At 45.2% G+C, this 18,945-nt stretch overlaps 1 protein-coding gene across 2 annotated transcripts in view; it reads right to left on the bottom strand.

Annotated features, from left to right (window-relative positions):
- The window catches only part of CPVL (carboxypeptidase vitellogenic like), a 628,799-nt gene that overhangs the window by 561,931 nt on the left and 47,923 nt on the right, over positions 1 to 18,945 (bottom strand). For both annotated transcript variants that reach the window (XM_085631603.1, XM_085631602.1), the window contains exon 3: positions 18,534 to 18,652. In XM_085631603.1, the coding sequence (XP_085487729.1) occupies positions 18,534 to 18,652 (119 nt within the window). The remainder of the gene's footprint in view (positions 1 to 18,533; positions 18,653 to 18,945) is intronic.

Raw genomic sequence — 18,945 nt, 5'->3', positions numbered from 1 at the left:
CTCAGTCTTTAGTGTTGCCATTATGGTGCTGTGGAGCTCGTGTTTGACGAGCTCTCAGCACCATGTACTCTTAAATGGCAGCACTGCACTTACAGTGCTCAGGAATGGACCTGGGCACTGTAGGGGCACAGGGCTCCTGCGCCCACACTATTGGCATAAGGCACCCAGCTAGAGGGGTGGCTGATGTATGCCATGGCAGTGTAGGTGATGGGCATGGCACACAGGGATGTGTGTCATGTCGACTTTGTTTTTGTCTTGCACCCAAACACTCAGCCTGCCAAGGCAGTGTGTGTGTGTAAGGGTACAGGGCCTCTAAGGGTGGCACAAGGAGTGCTGCAGCCCTTAGAGGCCTTCCCTGGTCACAAGGCTCTGGGTACCTAGGGTACCATTTACCAGGGGCTGACCATGTGGCCAGGGTTTGCCAATTTGGGTTTGGCTTGTTTTAGGGAAGGAACATAGGCCCTGGGCACCTGATTGGCAGGAGTCCAGGGCACACTCAGTCAAAGTACATTCAGCAATTCAGCAAAAAGTGGGGGCATACCATGCAAGAAAGATGGCACTTTCTCACACAACCCCCCCCCCCCCCAAACGAAAGGTGATGAGACTAACCTTGCCCTATGGAGTCTTCATTGTCTAAGTGGAAGAACCTGAAAAGTCCATCTGCATTGGCATGGGCAGTCCCTGGTCTATGTTCCACTTCAAAGTCCATTCCCTGTAGGGAGATGGACCACCTTAGTAGTTTTGGATTTTCCCCTTTCATCTGCATTAGCCATCTGAGAGGTCTGTGGTCAGTTTGAACCAGGAAGTGAGTACCAAACAGGTATGGCCTCAACTTCTTCAGGGACCAAACCACAGCAAAGGCCTCCCTCTCAATGGCACTCCAACGCTGCTCTCTGGGGAGTAGCCTCCTGCTTATAAAAGCAACAGGTTGGTCTTGGCCTTCATCATTGGTCTGGGATAGGACCGCCCGTATCCCTAGCTCAGAGGCACCAGTCTGCACTATGAACTGCTTGGCATAATCTGGAGCTTTTAGAATTGGTGCTGAGCACATTGCTTCTTTTAGGGTGTCAAAATCCTTTTGGCAACTAACTGTCCAGTTAACCTTCTTGGGCATCTTCTTGGAGGTGAGTTCTGTGAGGGGGGTCACAATGGACCCATACACCCCTTCACAAGCCTCCTGTAGTATCCAGTCAAGCCAAGGAATGCCCTGACTTGGGTCTGGGTTGTTGGAGCTATCCAGTCCATGATGGCCTGGATCTTGGGTTGTAAGGGCTGTACCTGGCCTCCACCTACAAGGTGGCCCAAGTACACCACAGTGCCCTGCCGTATCTGGCATTTGGATGCCTTGATAGTGAGACCTGCATTGTGCAGAGCCTCTAAAACTTTTCCAAGGTGGATCAGGTGATCCTGCCAGGTGGAGCTAAAGACAGCAACATCATCAAGATAAGCTGCACTAAAGGACTCCATTCCAGCCAGGACATGGTTCACCAGCCTCTGGAAAGTGGCAGGGGCATTCTTTACCCCAAAGGGCATCACAGTAAACTGATAATACCCATCAGGGGTGGAGAATGCTGTCTTTTCTTTTGCTCCTGGGGCCATGCCAATCTGCCAGTACCCTGCAGTTAAGTCAAAAGTACTGAGGAATTGGGCATCCCCTAATTTATCCATCAGCTCATCTGCTCTTGGGATAGGGTGAGCATCTGTCTTGGTGACAGAGTTGAGCCCTCTATCGTCCACACAGAACCTCATCTCTCTCTTTTCACCTTGTTGATGAGGTTTGGGGACCAGAACCACTGGGCTGGCCCAGGGGCTCTCAGAGGGTTCAATGACCCCTAACTCCAGCCTCTTGCTGACCTCAGCTTTGATGCTCTCCTTGACTTGGTCTGACTGTCGATAGATTTTGTTTTTGACAGGTGCACTGTCACCAGTGTCCACATCATGGGTACACCAGTTTGTCAGACCAGGGGTCAGGGAAAAGAGGCTAGCATACTGCTGCAAGACATCCTTGCAGTCAGTCTGCTGTTGGGCAGAGAGGGTGTCTCAGAAGATCACACCATCTACTGATCCATCTTTTGGGCTGTAGGAGAGGAGGTAATGGAGAGGTTCACTCTCTGCTTCCTGCTCCTCATCAGTCACCATTAGCATGGTGATGTCAGCCCTGTCATTGTAGAGCTTGAGGCGGTTCACATGGATGACCCTCTTGGGTGTCCTGCTAGTGCCCAGGTCAACTGGATAGGTGACCTCACTCTTTCTTTCTAGGATAGGGTAAGGGCCACTCAATTTATCTTGGAGAGCCCTTGGTGCCACTGGCTCCAAAACCCACACCTGTTGCCCAGGTTGAAATTCAACCAGTGCAGCTTTTTGGTCATACCAGTGCTTCTGGAGCTCCTGGCTGGCCTCAAGGTGCTTGGATGCTTTTTCCATGTACTCAGCCATTCTGGACCTTAGGCCAAGCACATAGTCCACTATGTCTTGTTTGGGGGTCATGAAGAGGCCTCTCCCAGCCCTCTTTTACAAGACAAAGTGGTCCCCTTACAGGATGACCAAACAGAAGTTCAAAGGGTGAGAAACCTACTCCCTTCTGTGGTACCTCCCTGTAAGCGAAAAGCAGGCATGGTAACAGGACATCCCATCTCCTTTTGAGTTTTTCAGGGAGACCCATGATCATACCTTTCAATGTCTTGTTGAATCTCTCAACAAGGCCATTGGTTTGTGGGTGGTAGGGTGTAGTAAACTTATACTGCACTCCACACTCCTTCCACATGTGTGTTAGGTAAGCAGACATGAAGTTGGAACCTCTGTCTGAAACCACCTCTTTAGGAAACCCCACTCTGGTGAAGACACCCAGGAGGGCCTTGGCTACTGCAGGAGCTGTAGTAGTCCTAAGTGGAATTGCTTCAGAGTACCTAGTGGCATGATCCACTACTAGAATAAATTTGTTCCCTGAGGCTGTGGGAGGTTCAAGTGGACCCGCAATGTCCACTCCTACCATTTCAAAGGGGACCCCCACCACTGGTAGTGGGATGAGGGGGGCCTTTGGGTGGCCACCTGTCTTGCCACTGGCTTGACAGGTAACACAGGAGCTGACAAACTCCTTCACCTTTTGGTGCATCTGGGGCCAGTAAAAGTGACTCACTAGCCTTTCCCAAGTTTTGGATTGCCCCAGATGTCCAGCTAGGGGGATGTCATGAGCCAAAGTTAGGAGGAACTCCCTGTACTTCTGTGGCACTACCACCCTCCTGGTGGCTCCAGGAGTGGGGTTTCTTGCCCCAGCATACAGTAATCCCTCTTCCCAATAAGCTCTGTGGGTACCACTGACATCTCCCCTTGCTTCTGAAACAGCTTGCTGCCTCAGGCGTTTTCAAGAGTGGGCCAGTCTCGCTGACCCTGGCACAGCTCTTCCCTAGAGGGTCCCCCTGGGCCCAAGAGTTCAACCTGGTAAGGGTCTAGCTCCATGGACTCAGTTCGCTCAGGGGTATCCAAATCCTCTCCCTGGGGAGAGGGGTCCTGAATGTTTGGCTGTGTAGAAGCTGGTTCCCCAGTCTTCTTTCCTTTTCTCTTGGTTGGCTGGGCCATTATTTCAGGCTCCAGACCTACTTTTTCACCCTTCCTCTTGCTCCGTTTTGCACACACACCAATTCAATGATGCCCAGCATGGCTGCATGGGCCTTTAGCTCAACCTCAGCCCAGGCTGAGGTTTCCAGATTATTTCCAAGCAGACAGGCAGCTGGCAACTTTGGAGAGACCACTACCGTTTCAGGCCAGTAACCCCCCCCCCCCCCCCCAGCCTAATGTTACCATGGCCATGGGATGACTAGTGGCGACACTGTCAGCGTTGGTGACTGGGTAAGACTTCCCAATCAAGTATTGCTCAGGGGAAACCAGTGTGTCTTTCACCATAGTGAGACTGGCACCTGTATCCCTCAGAGCTTCTACCCTAGTTCCATTCACCCAGGGGTACTGTAAGTATTTTTTTAAGTTGGGGGGCCACACAGCTACAGTGGCAAACTCCACTTCTCTCAAGGAGACTAGACTTGCTTCAGTGTGTTCCCAGATTTGCTCAGGGTACACCTCTGACCCCATTTGTATACTTGCTGCCCCAGGAGTAGCTGTACTGGGTGCCTTAGGGGCTTTGTTGTGGGGGCATGCTACAGTTAGGTGTCCTGACTTCTTACAGTTATTACACCAGGCCTTTAAGGGATCAAAGTTCTTCCCCCTATATGGTTGAGGCACATAGGGAGTAGTTTGGGTCCCACCCACCTGAACAGGTTTTTGGGGCCCTTTGAAAGACTCAGACTTTCTATCTTGGGGATTCTCACCACCTTTCCCCTGGGAGGTTTTGTGACCACTTTCTTTTGGTCACTCCCAGTGGCTGTCCTTGTCACCCTAGTCTTGACCCAGTGGTCTGCCTTCTTTCCCAATTCTTGGGGAGAAATTAGACCTAGGTCTACCAAATGCTGATGCAACTTTTCATTTGTGCAGTTACTCAATATATGTTCCTTCATGAATAAATTGTACAATCCAGTAAAATCCTGCACACCATGTCCAGCTAACCAACCATCCAGTGTCTTCACTGAAGTCTACAAAATCAATCCAGGACTTGGTCTGGGTTTTGTGAGCCCCCCTGAATCTAATTCTATAATCCTCAGTGGTGAATCCAAATCCCTCAATCAGAGATTTCTTCATGAGGTCATAGGATGCTGCTTCTGGCTCAGAAAGGGTCAGAAGCCTGTCTCTGCAGTTACCAGAGAACAGTTCCCACAGGAGTGCCCCCCAGAGAGGTTTCCTTACTTTTCTGATATCACAAGCCCTCTCAAAGGCTGTGAACCATTTGGTGATATCATCACCTTCCTCAAATTTAGGGACAATCCCTTTGGGGATTTTAAGGTCAGAAGTTTCCTCCCTATCCTTATTTTTGTTATTGCTGCCACCATTGATGGGTGCTAAACCCATCTCTCTCCTTTCTTTTTCTAGAGCCAGGAGCCTGGACTCCAGTTCTAGTCTTCTGGCCAGCCTCATTAGGCCGTCCTCTTCACTGGTGGGTCCCCCAGTGTTCTCTCTGGTACCAGAGTCACCTGTGTAATCTCTAGGTGCCCAGCTGCTAATCCTTGAATTGAAGGGTATGGGTGCCCTCTCCTCCCTAGAGGATAGTATGGGGGGGGGGTATTGTCAACCTCCTCTGCTTCCCCTTCCTCATCGGACTGGCCATCACCATGTTCAGATGGGTCGTCCTTAGCATACTCAGCCAAGAGCTCCTGGAGCCCTAGTTTGGTTGGATGCAGGCGCCTTGGTAAATTTTTAAGTTTGCATAGGGACCTCAATTCCTTGAAAGACAAGTGTAAGTGAGGTGTGAGGTCGAGCTCCTCCACCAGGTCCATGTTATTATTGTCACTAACAGCTGGGTTTGTTTGAGTCATTCTAACCGGACAGTTCTAATCCTCTACCCTGACTATAGTGACTTATTTTTCTAAAATTCTAATGGGACTTCAGCAAGGCCCTAGCAAGACTTTTAGTAATTTTGGAAAAGACCTATCAGAATTCTAAAGGCAATTTTAAGAGTTCTGTCGTGTGATCAGATGGTAACCAAGTAGTCCAACAAATGCAAGTTTGTATCCCACCGCTGATCCACCAATGTGAGAAAGTGGCTCTGTATATACTGTTCCTTAATAGGTACAGGGTGTACAGAGTCCACAGTCCCCCAGGGTTTGACAGAGGCTAAAGTTAGATATAACCTTACTCTCTAAAGTGGTAGCTTGGTCGAGCAGTAAGGCAGTATCAGAGGACAGTGTAAAGCATTTGTTGTACACACTCAGTCAGCAAATGGTCTCACACACTCAATAACTGAACTCTAGGCCAATGGTTTATATATAAAAAAATATATGCTGTTTTATTTTAGAACCAAAACTTGGATTTAAAATCTACTTTCTCAGAATGAGATGTTTCATATGAATACTTTTGCAATATGCAATTGACTTTTGTAAACAGTTACAAGTGGTTGCAATAGGCAACTCTATTTTAAACACAACAATGCATTGAGCTCAATGGAAAATTCAAGTTGCAGGTACAGTATGTTCTCGTTACTTTTGTAATCCAGTACTGGGTGCCTAGACTCAGTACTGGGACCTTTATCCAAAACAGGTAAGTAATTACGTTTTCAGATATTATACGATTTTTGAAGAATATTTAAAGATTGCAGAAATTGACACTTAGAAGAAATTTCACAGAAAAACAGTCAATGATTTCCTATGGAAGAAAATTGTGTTACGGGTAAGTACAGTTGTAAGTATTTTTCAGAGTCAGTGCTGGGCACCAAGATCCAGCACTGGGAGCTCACCCCAGAGCAGGTGAGTAATTTCATTTTCGTTACTCAGCTGATTTTTGGTGAATATTTTAAGATTTGAAAAGTCCACACTAGAAATTTCAGGAAAAAGCCAGTCAATGTTACCCTATGAGGAAAATAGAGTTATCGGTTTAAGGGTAAGTACTCGACTGGCAGAGTTGAGGTTCTGGGCATAGACTCAGGGGTCCCCCAGGGTCAGGTAGGTACAGTTGGTTCACCCTCAGCGACTCTAGGGCGGCCGGGTGCAGAGTGAGTTAGGCCCAATGTTATCCTATGAGGGATAGGGGGCCTTGGTTGGTGGCTGCTGACTGGCAAGCCACGCGGCTGTGGGAGCTGGGCTCCTGGTCACTTACTCAGGGCAAGTGGGGAAGTAGGTAGGTGTAGAGTTTTCACTGCCAGGGCCACTCGGGCGGCTGGGTGCAGGGTGCTTTTGAGCCTTCGGGCGCTCAATTGATTTCAATGGGAAATCTCCGGTTCAGAAAAAGACTGCAAGCTCGGGGACGAGGATTCTTCAGGTGCCACCACCTCTCAGAGTTAAGTTGGGTAGTTGGAGGATAGGTAGGTACCCTGGGATTGGGCACAGGGGGCCGCGGGGCACCGCGTGCAGGGGTGCCTTTTGGTGTCGGGAAATCTTACCCTCTTGATCGCGGTAGGGGGGCACCTTGTTCTGAGGCAGGAGTGTCGAGGGAGGTCCTTGGGTGCCGGACTCGGGGTCACAGTCGCCGTGGGGTCGTCCTCGGGGTCTTTGTTCACTCCGGCACTGGCCAGGCTTGGCTGGTGCAGAGTGTGCTGGGTTCGCGGTTCCGGGCTGCAGCCAGGGATTAGAGGTAGGTTTTGAGTAGAGCCTCTACTCATGGGAGTCCCAGGGGCTTAGAGCCAAAAGGTAGCCAGGTCCTCCGGGGTTTGTGAGGTTGCTGGCCACGAGAGATGCCGGGTTGGAGCAGGAGCAGGTTCGAGGGTCGACAGGACAGTAGGGCTGGGGCCAAAGAAGTTGGTGTCTTCCTCTTTTTAGCATCTGCAGGGCAGGTCTTCTTTCTTCTTGCTCTTCTTTGTAGTTTTGAATCTGGGGAAGGAAGGTTCAGGGTGCCCCTAAAATACTAGATTTTGGGGCGTTATAGGTAGGTGAAGGGCAGGGACCAATGGGTCCCTGTCCCGGGGTGGGTACACCCCCTATCCTGCCTCTCTCCTGTGGGAGCGGGAGCAGTAGCCTAGTCATGATAGGGTAGGGATCCCCATCTTCAAGATGGCGAGAGCCCGGAGATGTGCTTCACCTTGCCTCCCCCACCTGAGGGGTGGGGTTGGCAGGCTGGCACATTCCCTGTCCTTATTTGGGGTTTCCGGCCAAAGCTTCCTACCAGAGTGGGGGGTTGCAGTGGCCTGGGGAAGCTCACAGGGGCAGCATGCCTTTGAAGCTTCCCCCTGCCCATCCTGGGGGAGGAGATTTAGCACCTCGCCCAGGATGGGCATTGTTGCAGGCCCAGGAGAGCAGGTGCTCTCCTACCCAGGGGTCCAGCAACATGTCTGCTGGGTGGCAGCCTAGGCAGCCTCAGAGCAGACGTGGATTGTAGGTTAGGTTTAAGGGGGCACCTCTAAGATGCCCTCTGGGGTGCTTGGTACATTAAATCCCACACTGGCATCAGTGTGGGTTTAATGTGCTGAGAAGTTTGATACAAAACTTCTCAGTCTTTAGTGTTGCCATTATGGTGCTGTGGAGCTCGTGTTTGACGAGCTCTCAGCACCATGTACTCTTAAATGGCAGCACTGCACTTACAGTGCTCAGGAATGGACCTGGGCACTGTAGGGGCACAGGGCTCCTGCTCCTGTGCCCACACCATTGGCATAAGGCACCCAGCTAGAGGGGCGGTTTATGTATGCCATGGCAGTGTAGGTGATGGGCATGGCACACAGGGATGTGTGTCATGTCGACTTTGTTTTTGTCTTGCACCCAAACACTCAGCCTGCCAAGGCAGTGTGAGTGTGTAAGGGTACAGGGCCTCTAAGGGTGGCACAAGGAGTGCTGCAGCCCTTAGATGCCTTCCCTGGTCACAAGGCCCTGGGTACCTAGGGTACCATTTACCAGGGGCGGACATGTGGCCAGGGTTTGCCAATTTGGGTTTGTTTTGTTTTAGGGAAGGAACATAGGCCCTGGGCACCTGATTGGCAGGAGTCCAGGGCACACTCAGTCAAAGTACATTCAGCAATTCAGCAAAAAGTAGGGGCATACCATGCAAGAAAGATGGCACTTTCTCACACAGTGCGAGTGAACTACTGCTGCATGTGTGCCTTCATGGCATTTGCAACTCTGGAGGGTGCAGGCACACAACATTGCTTTAATATTGGGCATTACTGGAACAATCGAAAGGGGGACTGGAGTCACTGCGCAAGCATTAGGCAGCGAATATGTTCACCCCTATTGGTGATGCAGACTGGACCAGGATTCTTGAGCAGATTACCAAGGTCTTTAGTAATGCACATTTCAAGTTGGTACAGTATTACTACTTGTACAGGATGTACATTACACCCAGGTGAGTGAACCTTATGTTCCCAGGATCGTAGGTGGGGTGTTTCGGATGTGGGGAACCAGATGCTGAGTTTTCTCATATGGTATGGAGTTGTCACAGTGGTGACTGATAGACCCATTGCGAAATCTGTGGGGGTCTGCTTGCTGGGTTTGTTCCCAAGAACTAAGGTCAATGCACTCACATCCAGGCTGGCAGACTTGCATTTGGTTCTGGCAAGGCACTCAGCTGGAAAGCCCCTGGATGTCCTAGCTTCCACAGCTGGAGGTCTGCACGTCTTCTATTGGCCAGTTGTGAAAGCACACCTTTGAGGTAGGAGATGGATAGAGAGAAGAGGAAGAGTGATTCGATCGAAGTTTGGGCAGCAATCCTGGATGATATTCCATTGTTAGCTAGGGAAGGAAGCATAACTCAGTTGGGGAAAGAGCGAAAACACTGATTGACAGTGCAGAGCCCTGGTGATGGGCAAATCAGAGTGCAAGGCTGGCTTGTGGGGCACATGACAGCTCACGTGCTTGCAGTGAACATGGGGGGATTGGAACACGGACAGTATCAACTAGCCGCTAGGAGTCTCTATAGCTTGCTACTTTTTTGTTTTATTTATTATCTGGATAGTCAGATGGTCATTGACTCTCTGGCATGATTATCTGGGCTTAATTCTTTCTTACATTTGTTCTCCATTAATAAAATGTAAACTTAGGTTGAGAGTGACATGACTCACATGTTGACCTCGGGGGAAAGAGGGAGGGATACTCCGTTCTACACTGCACACCTGGTGGGCACACTGATCTGAAAGATAGAACGAATGCAGGATCCCGCTTTTGGTGTCAACAGCATGTCTCCCTGAAATGGCTAGAATATGTAATGGTTTTGTATTGGGGGAGGGTCCTTTGTATGTGTTCTAAGTGCTGAAGAAATAGGATTGTACATCAAAATGTACCACATAAAGCTTCGTCCCTCACACCTCCAAATAGTGCGATTTCACCTTGAGGAGAGAAACACTTGCCCAAGGCAGTACCCAAATCGCTAAAGATTTCTCCCCAAAACTGGTCCAATAAAGGGCAAGAGTAAAAAATATGATGCCAGCCACCTTCATCCTCCTGCTGACACCGAAAACACCTATTTGGAGATTCGGGGAATTTTTTCTGTATTCTGGAGGGTGTCCAATAAACAAGCCACCTTGATAAAAAGGACATTCTTTTAAAGTTGGCAGCACGTAGGGATCTATAGCCCAAGAGACAGATTTTCTCCCACTCCTGGAGATTAATCCTACAGCCCGTCTCCCGAGCTATTTTTTCCAAATGGTTTAATACAGCCCTGTCCTGGACCAGATTCCTCAATAAAGAGTACCACTTAGCCAACCCACAACAATTAGAGGCATATAAATCAATCATGATTTTGTGTGGAGTATTTAAAATGCCTGCCGTATTCGAAATAACATGAACTATCCGAAGATACTCAAGAAACGTGGGTTTTCTGTGGCCTTCAGCTCTTGAGGTGATTTCCTGCCAGGACATGACTATTTTGAACAATAAAGTGCTTAAGTAGAAAGAACCCAGATTCCTCCCATATATCAATATGTCTAGATTGAAGGTGCAAACCGATGTTATTACACTCCCTCAATGTAACATATTGAAAGCCAGAAGAACTAGCTTTCTTGAAAGCTGCCTGCAGCCTAAAAGATAAATCTCGGAGAGACTTATAGCGGGTCCTTTTAGGTAATTTAGATGTTTTTTGAAAAAAAGAAGAAGATTGAGCTCCTGCTTCTAAGATCATTTTATCAACAAAAAAAACAGTCAAAATTATGCTTGTAAAATAATGTAGACACAAAATTTAACAAAGCAGCCTCGTAATAGATTCGTACCTGCGGGAGCGCTAGCCCCCCTTGAATTATGGGAAGTTGCAGGATAGATAATTTAACTCTGGGGGCTTTTTTGGGCCAGATAAATTCCCTAAACAAGGTATCTAATTCATTAAAATATACTTGATTGATACGTATAGGGACATTTAAAAATAAAAATATTAAAAGGGGAAGGATAGACATCTTGATCATAGAGACTCTCCCTATAATGGTGAGTGGGAGGACAGACCATTGTTCTAATAGACTTTTTATCTTCTGCTTAGTCCTCAGATAATTCAATTCAAATAATATATGATACTGATTCGTAACATAGATACCCAAATATCTTATGGGCTCTAGTTTCTTAGCTTGAGCCCTGAACTTGATAGGAAACAAGTTAGGGTCCGAATTAAAAACGAGTATCTCAGGTTGTTTTTCCATTTATTTTGTAGCCACCGATCTGTTGGAACCGAGAAAATTCAGAAAAAACTCGATCTAGATTCTCTTTCTGCGGGGTTAGATATAAAATAATATCATCAGCAAATAGCTTAACTTTTGACATAGCAGGTACTGGAGGAATAATAGCAGCATTATTTCGAATTTTTAAAACCAAAGGTTCGATAAAAAAAAGTGAACAGTAGGGGGGACGGTGGGCATCCCTGCCTCGTTCCCCGTTTTACTGCCACCTCCCCTATCTGTTCTTGGTTAATGACCACCTTGGTGCTCGCGTTATGATATATATTTCGAAGCATATTAATTACTTGTTGTGGAACGCCAAAGTGATCTAAAGTAAGAAATAATGTTTGCCAATTCACGAGGTCAAAGGCTTTTTCCGTGTCGACCATTATAACTGCCGCGGGAATTTTATTGGTACTAAAAAAATCAAGGGCGTGTATTAAAAATTGCGTATTCATAGCCATAGATCGACCTGCGATAAATCCTGTTTGATCCCTGTGAATTATTTCTTGAGCCATAGGGAGAAAACGCAAGGCCCACAGCTTCATCAGAATCTTATAATCGGAGTTTAGTAGGCTTATTGGTCTGAATGAATTAACATCTTCCGGGTTTTTATCTTTTTTTACAAATGATATTATAATGGACTCTTTAAACTCGCTTGGTACTGTTCCACCCTTTCTAATCTTGTTAAAAAGTCTCTTTAATGGGGGTGCCAGTTCTTTCATGAAAACCTTATAAAATTCCAGAGGAAACCCATCCTGACCACACGCCTTACCCCCAGCCATTGATTTAATTGCTTTTATTATTTCTACCTCCCCTATATCTGCGTCCAACTCTCTAACTTTATTCTCCGGAAGCCTGGGAGGATCTATATCTGAGAGATAGATCCGGATTTGTTCATTACTAGTGGGATATTCTGTTGAATACAGCTGGCCATAATGTTGAAGAAATATCCGTGCAATATTATCTCTATCCACTGTAACATCATCAGACGCCGGATCCTTAAGAGCGAGAATCAAAGAGGATTCTGGTTTTTTTCTCGTGGAGCTAGCTAGTAGCTTTCCAATCAGCTGGCTCTCCTCATAAATTTTTTGTTGGAAGATTTTAGAAATAGAAATTTCCTCTAGGATACAAAATTCCCTTAATGCTGAACTAGCCTCATTATAGTGGTTAGCCTGAAGCTGAATCATTAAGGCATACTCTTGATTAACCTTATTCTGTAGATCTGCTATTTTCAGTCTCCGCGTTTTCGACTGGCTGGCCATCATAGCTATTATTTGGCCCCGAGCTGCAGCCTTGAAGCCGCCCCAGATGGCAAATGGGGGAGCAGTATTATCATTAAGCATAAAATATTGCTGGATCCATTCTCTAAACCCCAAAATCCATTCTGTGTTCTGGAGGAGAAGGCGATCCATCTGCCATCTGGGTCGTTGCCTGAGCCCCTGCCCCAAGACTAGAGATCTCCCAACAAATGCATGGTCTGAAAAGGGATTAGCACCGATCCATGCATTCGGGACTTGTAATGACCTAGATATTAAAAAATAATCTATCCGGGAGGCTGAGTGGAACCGATGGGAGTAGAAAGTAAAAAAGTCTGTATCTTGGTGGAGTTGCCGCCAAGAGTCTACCAACAAGAATTCCTCTTGAATTGCTCTCATTATTTTTTTGTATTTGGTTTTAGTTGTTTGTTTTTTTAGTAGTATCCTTCCTTGTGTCTAAGATAAAGTTGAAGTCTCCTCCAAAAATAGTTTGACCGGGAGAGACAAACAGCATTTCATATATCTGGTTCAGGGGTATAACATTATCAGTAATTGGGCCATAATAGTTTATAAAGTTTAGTCTTATACCCTTGACTACAGTTGTTACGCAAATCCATCTCCTGAGATTGTCTCTATGAACCTGCAAAAACTCCCAATCTATTTTGCTAGAAAAATAGATTGCAACCCCTCTCATTGCTACCCCGGCCGAGGCAAAGAAAGCCTTAGAATTTTTTTTAGGGATGTATAAATTTGGGGAATTCGTTTTTAAATGTGTTTCCTGCAGAAAAAGAACATGAGGATCCAATGAGGAAGCCCATCTAATAAGTGCACCATATTTCTTTTTATTCAGTAGACCATTGGTATTTAACGACAAAATCTGTAGTCTAGTGCTTGCCATGTCTAATCATCAGAAAAAGCATTTCATAAACCTTTTTCTCTGCTCTTTTTTTCTCTGTGATGACCCTTCCCCTAACCCCGAAAACCCTAAACACCCACCCCCCCTTGGAAATGTGAACCCCCCTCTCCTGCGACCACGCTGTCCACATTCCCCCCCCCCCCCATCATCAATCCTGGGTGGCATGTTATGCACCCTGTGTAGCGGCCAAAATGGGCCGGCCCCTCCCCTAGCAGGAGACAAAAAACAAAAAGCAATAAAAACCGATAAAGAAAACAAGAACCTTCTATACAAAAAAAAAAGAAAGAGAAAAGTGAACTAGGCCCTCTACAGTATCTTTACTCAACAGACCTAAGAATTTCACCACTATGATTCTGTAGAGGGTCTAGACAGCTCCTTCAAAAATATCTGGGCCTCCTCAAGGTCCGAAAACAAAGAACTTCCCCTTCACCAGGACCCGTAGCTTGGACTGTTGGGCAATCGAAGCCTGGGCACCATGCGCCTTGAATAAATGCAACATCTTAAACTCTTTTCTTCTGCGAGCCGCCACCGCAGTCATGTCAGAGAAGATTCGACATTTCTGAGTCTCGTTTATTGAAAACTGCAGTTGCTGAATAGCTTGACAGAATTTTCTCTTTTATTCTGTAGTCGGCAAAGTTGAGGAGAATCGTCCGTGGGAATGGAGAGTTAGGGAAAGGCTGAGCGGGAACACGATGCGCCCTGGTAATGGAAAGATCCCCCTCGTGTTCCGGCATAACTTGCTGCTTTATAAATAAGTTGACCCAATGGAGAGTTTGAGAACCCTCAATCCCCTCCGGTACCCTACAATCCGGAGATTAGATCTCCTAGAGTGACTCTCTAATTCTTCGACTTTACTCTCAAGATATCTTCTCTTTTTAACAGCCTCCCTAGACTCTAACAAAACAGAGCTCATTTGATCCTCGATTGTGGATATTCTAGTCTCAGCTTCAGTGACTCTGAGAGGGAGACCATTGATCACATCCTCGATCTTTATCCAGCGCGGATAAAGCTCTTATAGCAATCTCCTGTATGGTGGCCCGCTCTCTGATACTCCAAAATTGGAAATCAAAGGAGATACCAAATCATCTAGCTTGGTTCAATAAAATGAAAAAGACCTTTACATTTGAAGAGGCCTATGCTAGGACAGTTGGGGGAATAATGAAATTTGATAAAAATTGGAAGGTGTTTAGAGAACTACTTGTAATTAAGGATAGCTTTGGATCTATTGGTTCTTGATAACTTTTTTAAAAGAGTAGGGCGGGGGAAAAAAAAAAAAAAAACAAACAAACAAAAAAAAAGTTCGCCCGGGGAGAGAGCCATGGGGGGGGGGGGTAGTATTCCCTTACGGGGAATCTATAATGTATTTATTGATTGTCAGCTGCACTTGCACTTTAACTATTTCACTCTTTGCACTATAGGACCCAGGTATGGCTTTTTTCATTGATAGAATTATTTGTTGATACTGCATCTGCACTTTATATGGAATTAATCTTCTTGAGCATTATCAGTTGCATTTTACTCCATGAAGCCATGTCTTGCATTCCCTGGATGTGAATCTTTAATGTATTTATTGGTTGTTATCTGCTCTTGCACTTTAATCTTTTTACTCTTTATACTATAGGACCCAAAAATGGTTCATTTCATCGATAGAATTTTTGCGTTGATATTGCATTTGCACTTTAGGTGAAATTAATCTTCATTGCATTTGTACTCTATTTTATGAAGTTATGATTTGCGGTTATTGCATTTGCACTTTATCCTGAGACTTTAAAAGATTAATGGAGTGGCTCTATAGTTTGCCATGGATTTGAATTTTGATGCATTGTATGATATAATAGAATTAATCTTCTTTTCCTTTTTTTCCTGTTTTGCATATATTCCGTTGCTATTTAAAATGTAATGCTTGAAACCATGTATAATGTATCTTCCTTTCTCTGCTCAATAAAAAAAAAAATGTACCACATAAAAGCAATTAAGTAAGTTTAATAAATATGTTCACTAAAAAGCAAACAAAAGGGTACAGGAGATCCTATATATCATAGCTGTTTTATTAACACTTACATGGTGTATTATACTGTACTTTTATCAATCACAGTTGATAAATCTTTTAAGGCATTTTTTCACAAAAGCAATTTAATATGCATTTAAAAAGGGCTGCAACTTATAATGTCACCAAGAACCTGTTCAATCAAAACAAAATCAGCACAAATTTTTCAAAACATGGAAGGGTTGTTAGACACTGGCATCGGTTACTTAACTGTCTCTCAATTGGGAATGCCAAAAGGTCTGGGTTGGCAAGCGGATTGATTTCTTCCATTTTCTGTAGGCACAGGTCACAAATTTACAAAAAAAAATAAAATGATGAACGGGGTGTTCAAACTTTTAAAGCACTTACCCACAGATCTTGGTTTAATCCATCATTATTTTGCTCACCGCTGCACCCCTGTTTGGACCCAGCCATATGCTAATCAGTCTTGCCCCTGCTCCCCATGGGAACAGTCCAGTCCGAACTGCCAAGCCAGGCCCTCCCTAGACCGGAAACAAGCATCCTGGGACCAATTTTTAGGTATCACCCCCTAATCAGCCAGGCTAGCTTGAATCCAGTGCTGCAGCGAGCAAGGGACCCACGTCTGGGCATACCCTTAGCCACTTAGGGCGCACACAGCAACATGGGGGTGAGTGGTTCAAAGTTTTCAGCAATCCGTCCTTCATCTTTTTGTTTGCTATGTTCGCCCTAAGTGGCCAAAGGTATGCCCAGACGTGGCTCCGTTGCTCGCTGTTCCACTGGATTCAAGTTAGCCTGGCTGATGAGGGGTGAAACGCCGAAACTGGTCCCAGAATGATTATTTCCAGTCCAGGGAGGACCAGACCTGGCAGTTTGGGCTGGACTGTTCCCATGAAGAGCAGGATAAAAACGAATTTGCATATGGCTGGGTTTGAACTGGGGTGGCACAGTGAGCAAAAGATCTCTTGAGTAGTTGAAAAGTTTCAGCACTCCGTCCAACCTCTTCTTGTGTTTGCCCAGGTCACAAAATTAACACAAGAAAGGAAACAAAACATGCCACAGCTTAAACATGGTGGCCATGAACTTGCACTAAAAGTTGTGTATATTTAAAAAAATGCATATCACTTTAATGCGACAGTACTGGTGTAAAAAAGCAGGCAGGTGTATTTATAGCTAGTAAAAATCTGTTTTAGTTTTAAGGCACATCATAGTGAAACAAGATTCTTGTTGGCGGAAAGCAAAGGTACTGTAGGTTTTAAATTACTGTAACCTGAACACATAGTCCAAACACACAAAGAATATTTAAAAAAAAATAAGATGAAGAATGGAATGAAAAACAAGCATTGACAACAGTAACGCATTGGCCCACCAGCCTTGGTTTTAATTTCTACTTCTTATCAGACAGATGTGCATATTATCAGGCAAAATGATGTCCACCACAGGGTCAAGCAAGGCAATGGCTGAAGTGGGGTGACAAATGCAGTATTCTGCGTTGATTGGAAGAAAATGATAATGACAGCTTAATAGACCAATGGACAAAGATGGCCAAAACAAGAACACTAACTATACATAGCTATTATATGCAAACCAAAAAATGCCTTTTCAATAGACAGTACAGCTGAACCACAACTACATAGCACCGATTTGCACTGTGTAATATTTACACATTTTTATTTATGAACTTTTCTCAATACATGAGGCTGGTGAAAAAATGTAAAGCTGTGTCTAAGCTAGACCCAAAAAACAGAATGCAATACCATACAAGAACACAGAATGTAAACCTATGCACACGCTTGCCACCACAGAGGACTCTATAAACCATGGAAACACTAGGTCTACAACTGATTGCTTGTCAAAAAGAGGCACTTGAACATGATAGTCCATAAGAAATGGGGCCAAAGATTTTGTTGTATAACAAATGTTAGTGTTCTTTTGAAACTAATGTTTATTTCTCTACAGCTTGGCTTAAAATGTACATTAGTAAGGAAACCCGTAGTTTAAGCAAAGCAATAACTGGACTTTTTGGAGGCTTCATTCACATGTTTAATAAGCTAGCTAGACACAAAGAACAAGAGGTATGTATAGTCTAACAAAAAAGTCCTTTGCAGTAACTCCAGACATCTTAAAATGACCTAGAACTGCTGACAACCGATAAAACTCCCTTCTAAGGTTGCAGCCAAATCAGGAGGAAGGTTATTCAAGCACTGCTTCATGCCCAACTTTGTTAACATTGTTCAAATAATGCAGCTAAGTTCAGTCGGTGAGTTCCATGACATTGTGTGTTGCAGAGTAGGTCAACTAACAACACACTTCGCATTACTTGTTATCTCCAGCTTAGCAGGAATTAGGTCACCCATGAGTGAGTTGAGCACTAACTACCGTTCTAATCATAAGGGTGCTGAAAGATAATGGTGTAATTCACAGGTCAATTGCTGCAAAGATGCCAGGGAGCATGAAGGCTCCATCCCTACTTAAGAGGACTCCCATAAGGAAACACTAAAGTTTTCGCTGCTAAGCTTCTGCGAAACGTACGGATTCAAGATGTGACAAACTCCACTGTGTCGTCTTGAAATAATGTCTTCTGCCTGGTTTGGATTTTCAAATCATATACAAGGTTTGCTCACAGAATTAAAATATTTCTTAGTGGTTTGGGTGCCCACAGGTTTTTAAAAGAGGCCACAACAGATGCTATGGGTCGCTTCAAAAGATTATAACATTGTTGCACAGTCACTCGCTTCATATATCTAAAACCATAAACATGTGATGGGAGCACCATGTAACGTCGCGAAAAAATTTCATAACCACGTTTCCAGGCAGTACCACACTCCAAAAAATAAAAACTATCTTCACAAGGTAACAAACATTCCATACCAAACCACCCCAGTAGTTCATTGCAAACTCGATGCTTCACTCGGAGTGCTCCAAGTGCATTTAAAGAGCTTCCCTATGGTGTCCTGGGATGACTCCAAGACGGTCATGCGGTTTTTGTTACTATGAAAATGTCCAAGGCCTGTCAGTGACATTTGTATCTAAGCAAGCTCAGTTTCTAGACAAGCAACTACAAAAATCAATAAGTGGACGCGAAAGTGAAGTACCACATTTTGTAAAACATACAGTAGTTTGAGTAAGGCAGCTGGCGTTTTGCATTGCTTGAAAGGCCTGGGTCATACGGGTCACAATTACAGCTTGAAATCTTACCTGCGCGGGAAAGAACCAGAAAAACAGGTTGCTGTTGTAGGTCTTGTTCACTGTGAAATACCCAGAGTAGCTCTTGACGTTGTACCCTGGCAACGGGCCCACAAGACTCAACTCTCTTGCTGAAAATTAAACCATTAAAATTGTAAGAAAGTTTTAAAATCATTTTTCTTTCTGCGCATAAATGCGACGCTATCTAAAAAAACATTTTCAGAAGGAGAATCTATGTTTCTGAAACACTTAAGCCTCGTGTCTTACCCCATCATTAACAAGCATAGGCATAGCCAATAGGTCTCGCCTTTGGAACCTTATAAGTATTTAGTCATGCAGCACAACATCCTTGGTTCAACAACATCAACTGTTGCATGGATAAACACTTATAAGGTCCCAAAGGCGAGACCTATTGGCTATGCCA

The sequence above is a fragment of the Triturus cristatus genome, chromosome 10, assembly GCF_964204655.1.
Source record: "Triturus cristatus chromosome 10, aTriCri1.1, whole genome shotgun sequence".
NCBI classification, from domain to species: domain Eukaryota; kingdom Metazoa; phylum Chordata; class Amphibia; order Caudata; family Salamandridae; genus Triturus; species Triturus cristatus.
The sequence above is the reverse complement of the archived record's forward strand: the minus strand, read 5'-3'. Positions and strand labels throughout refer to the sequence as shown.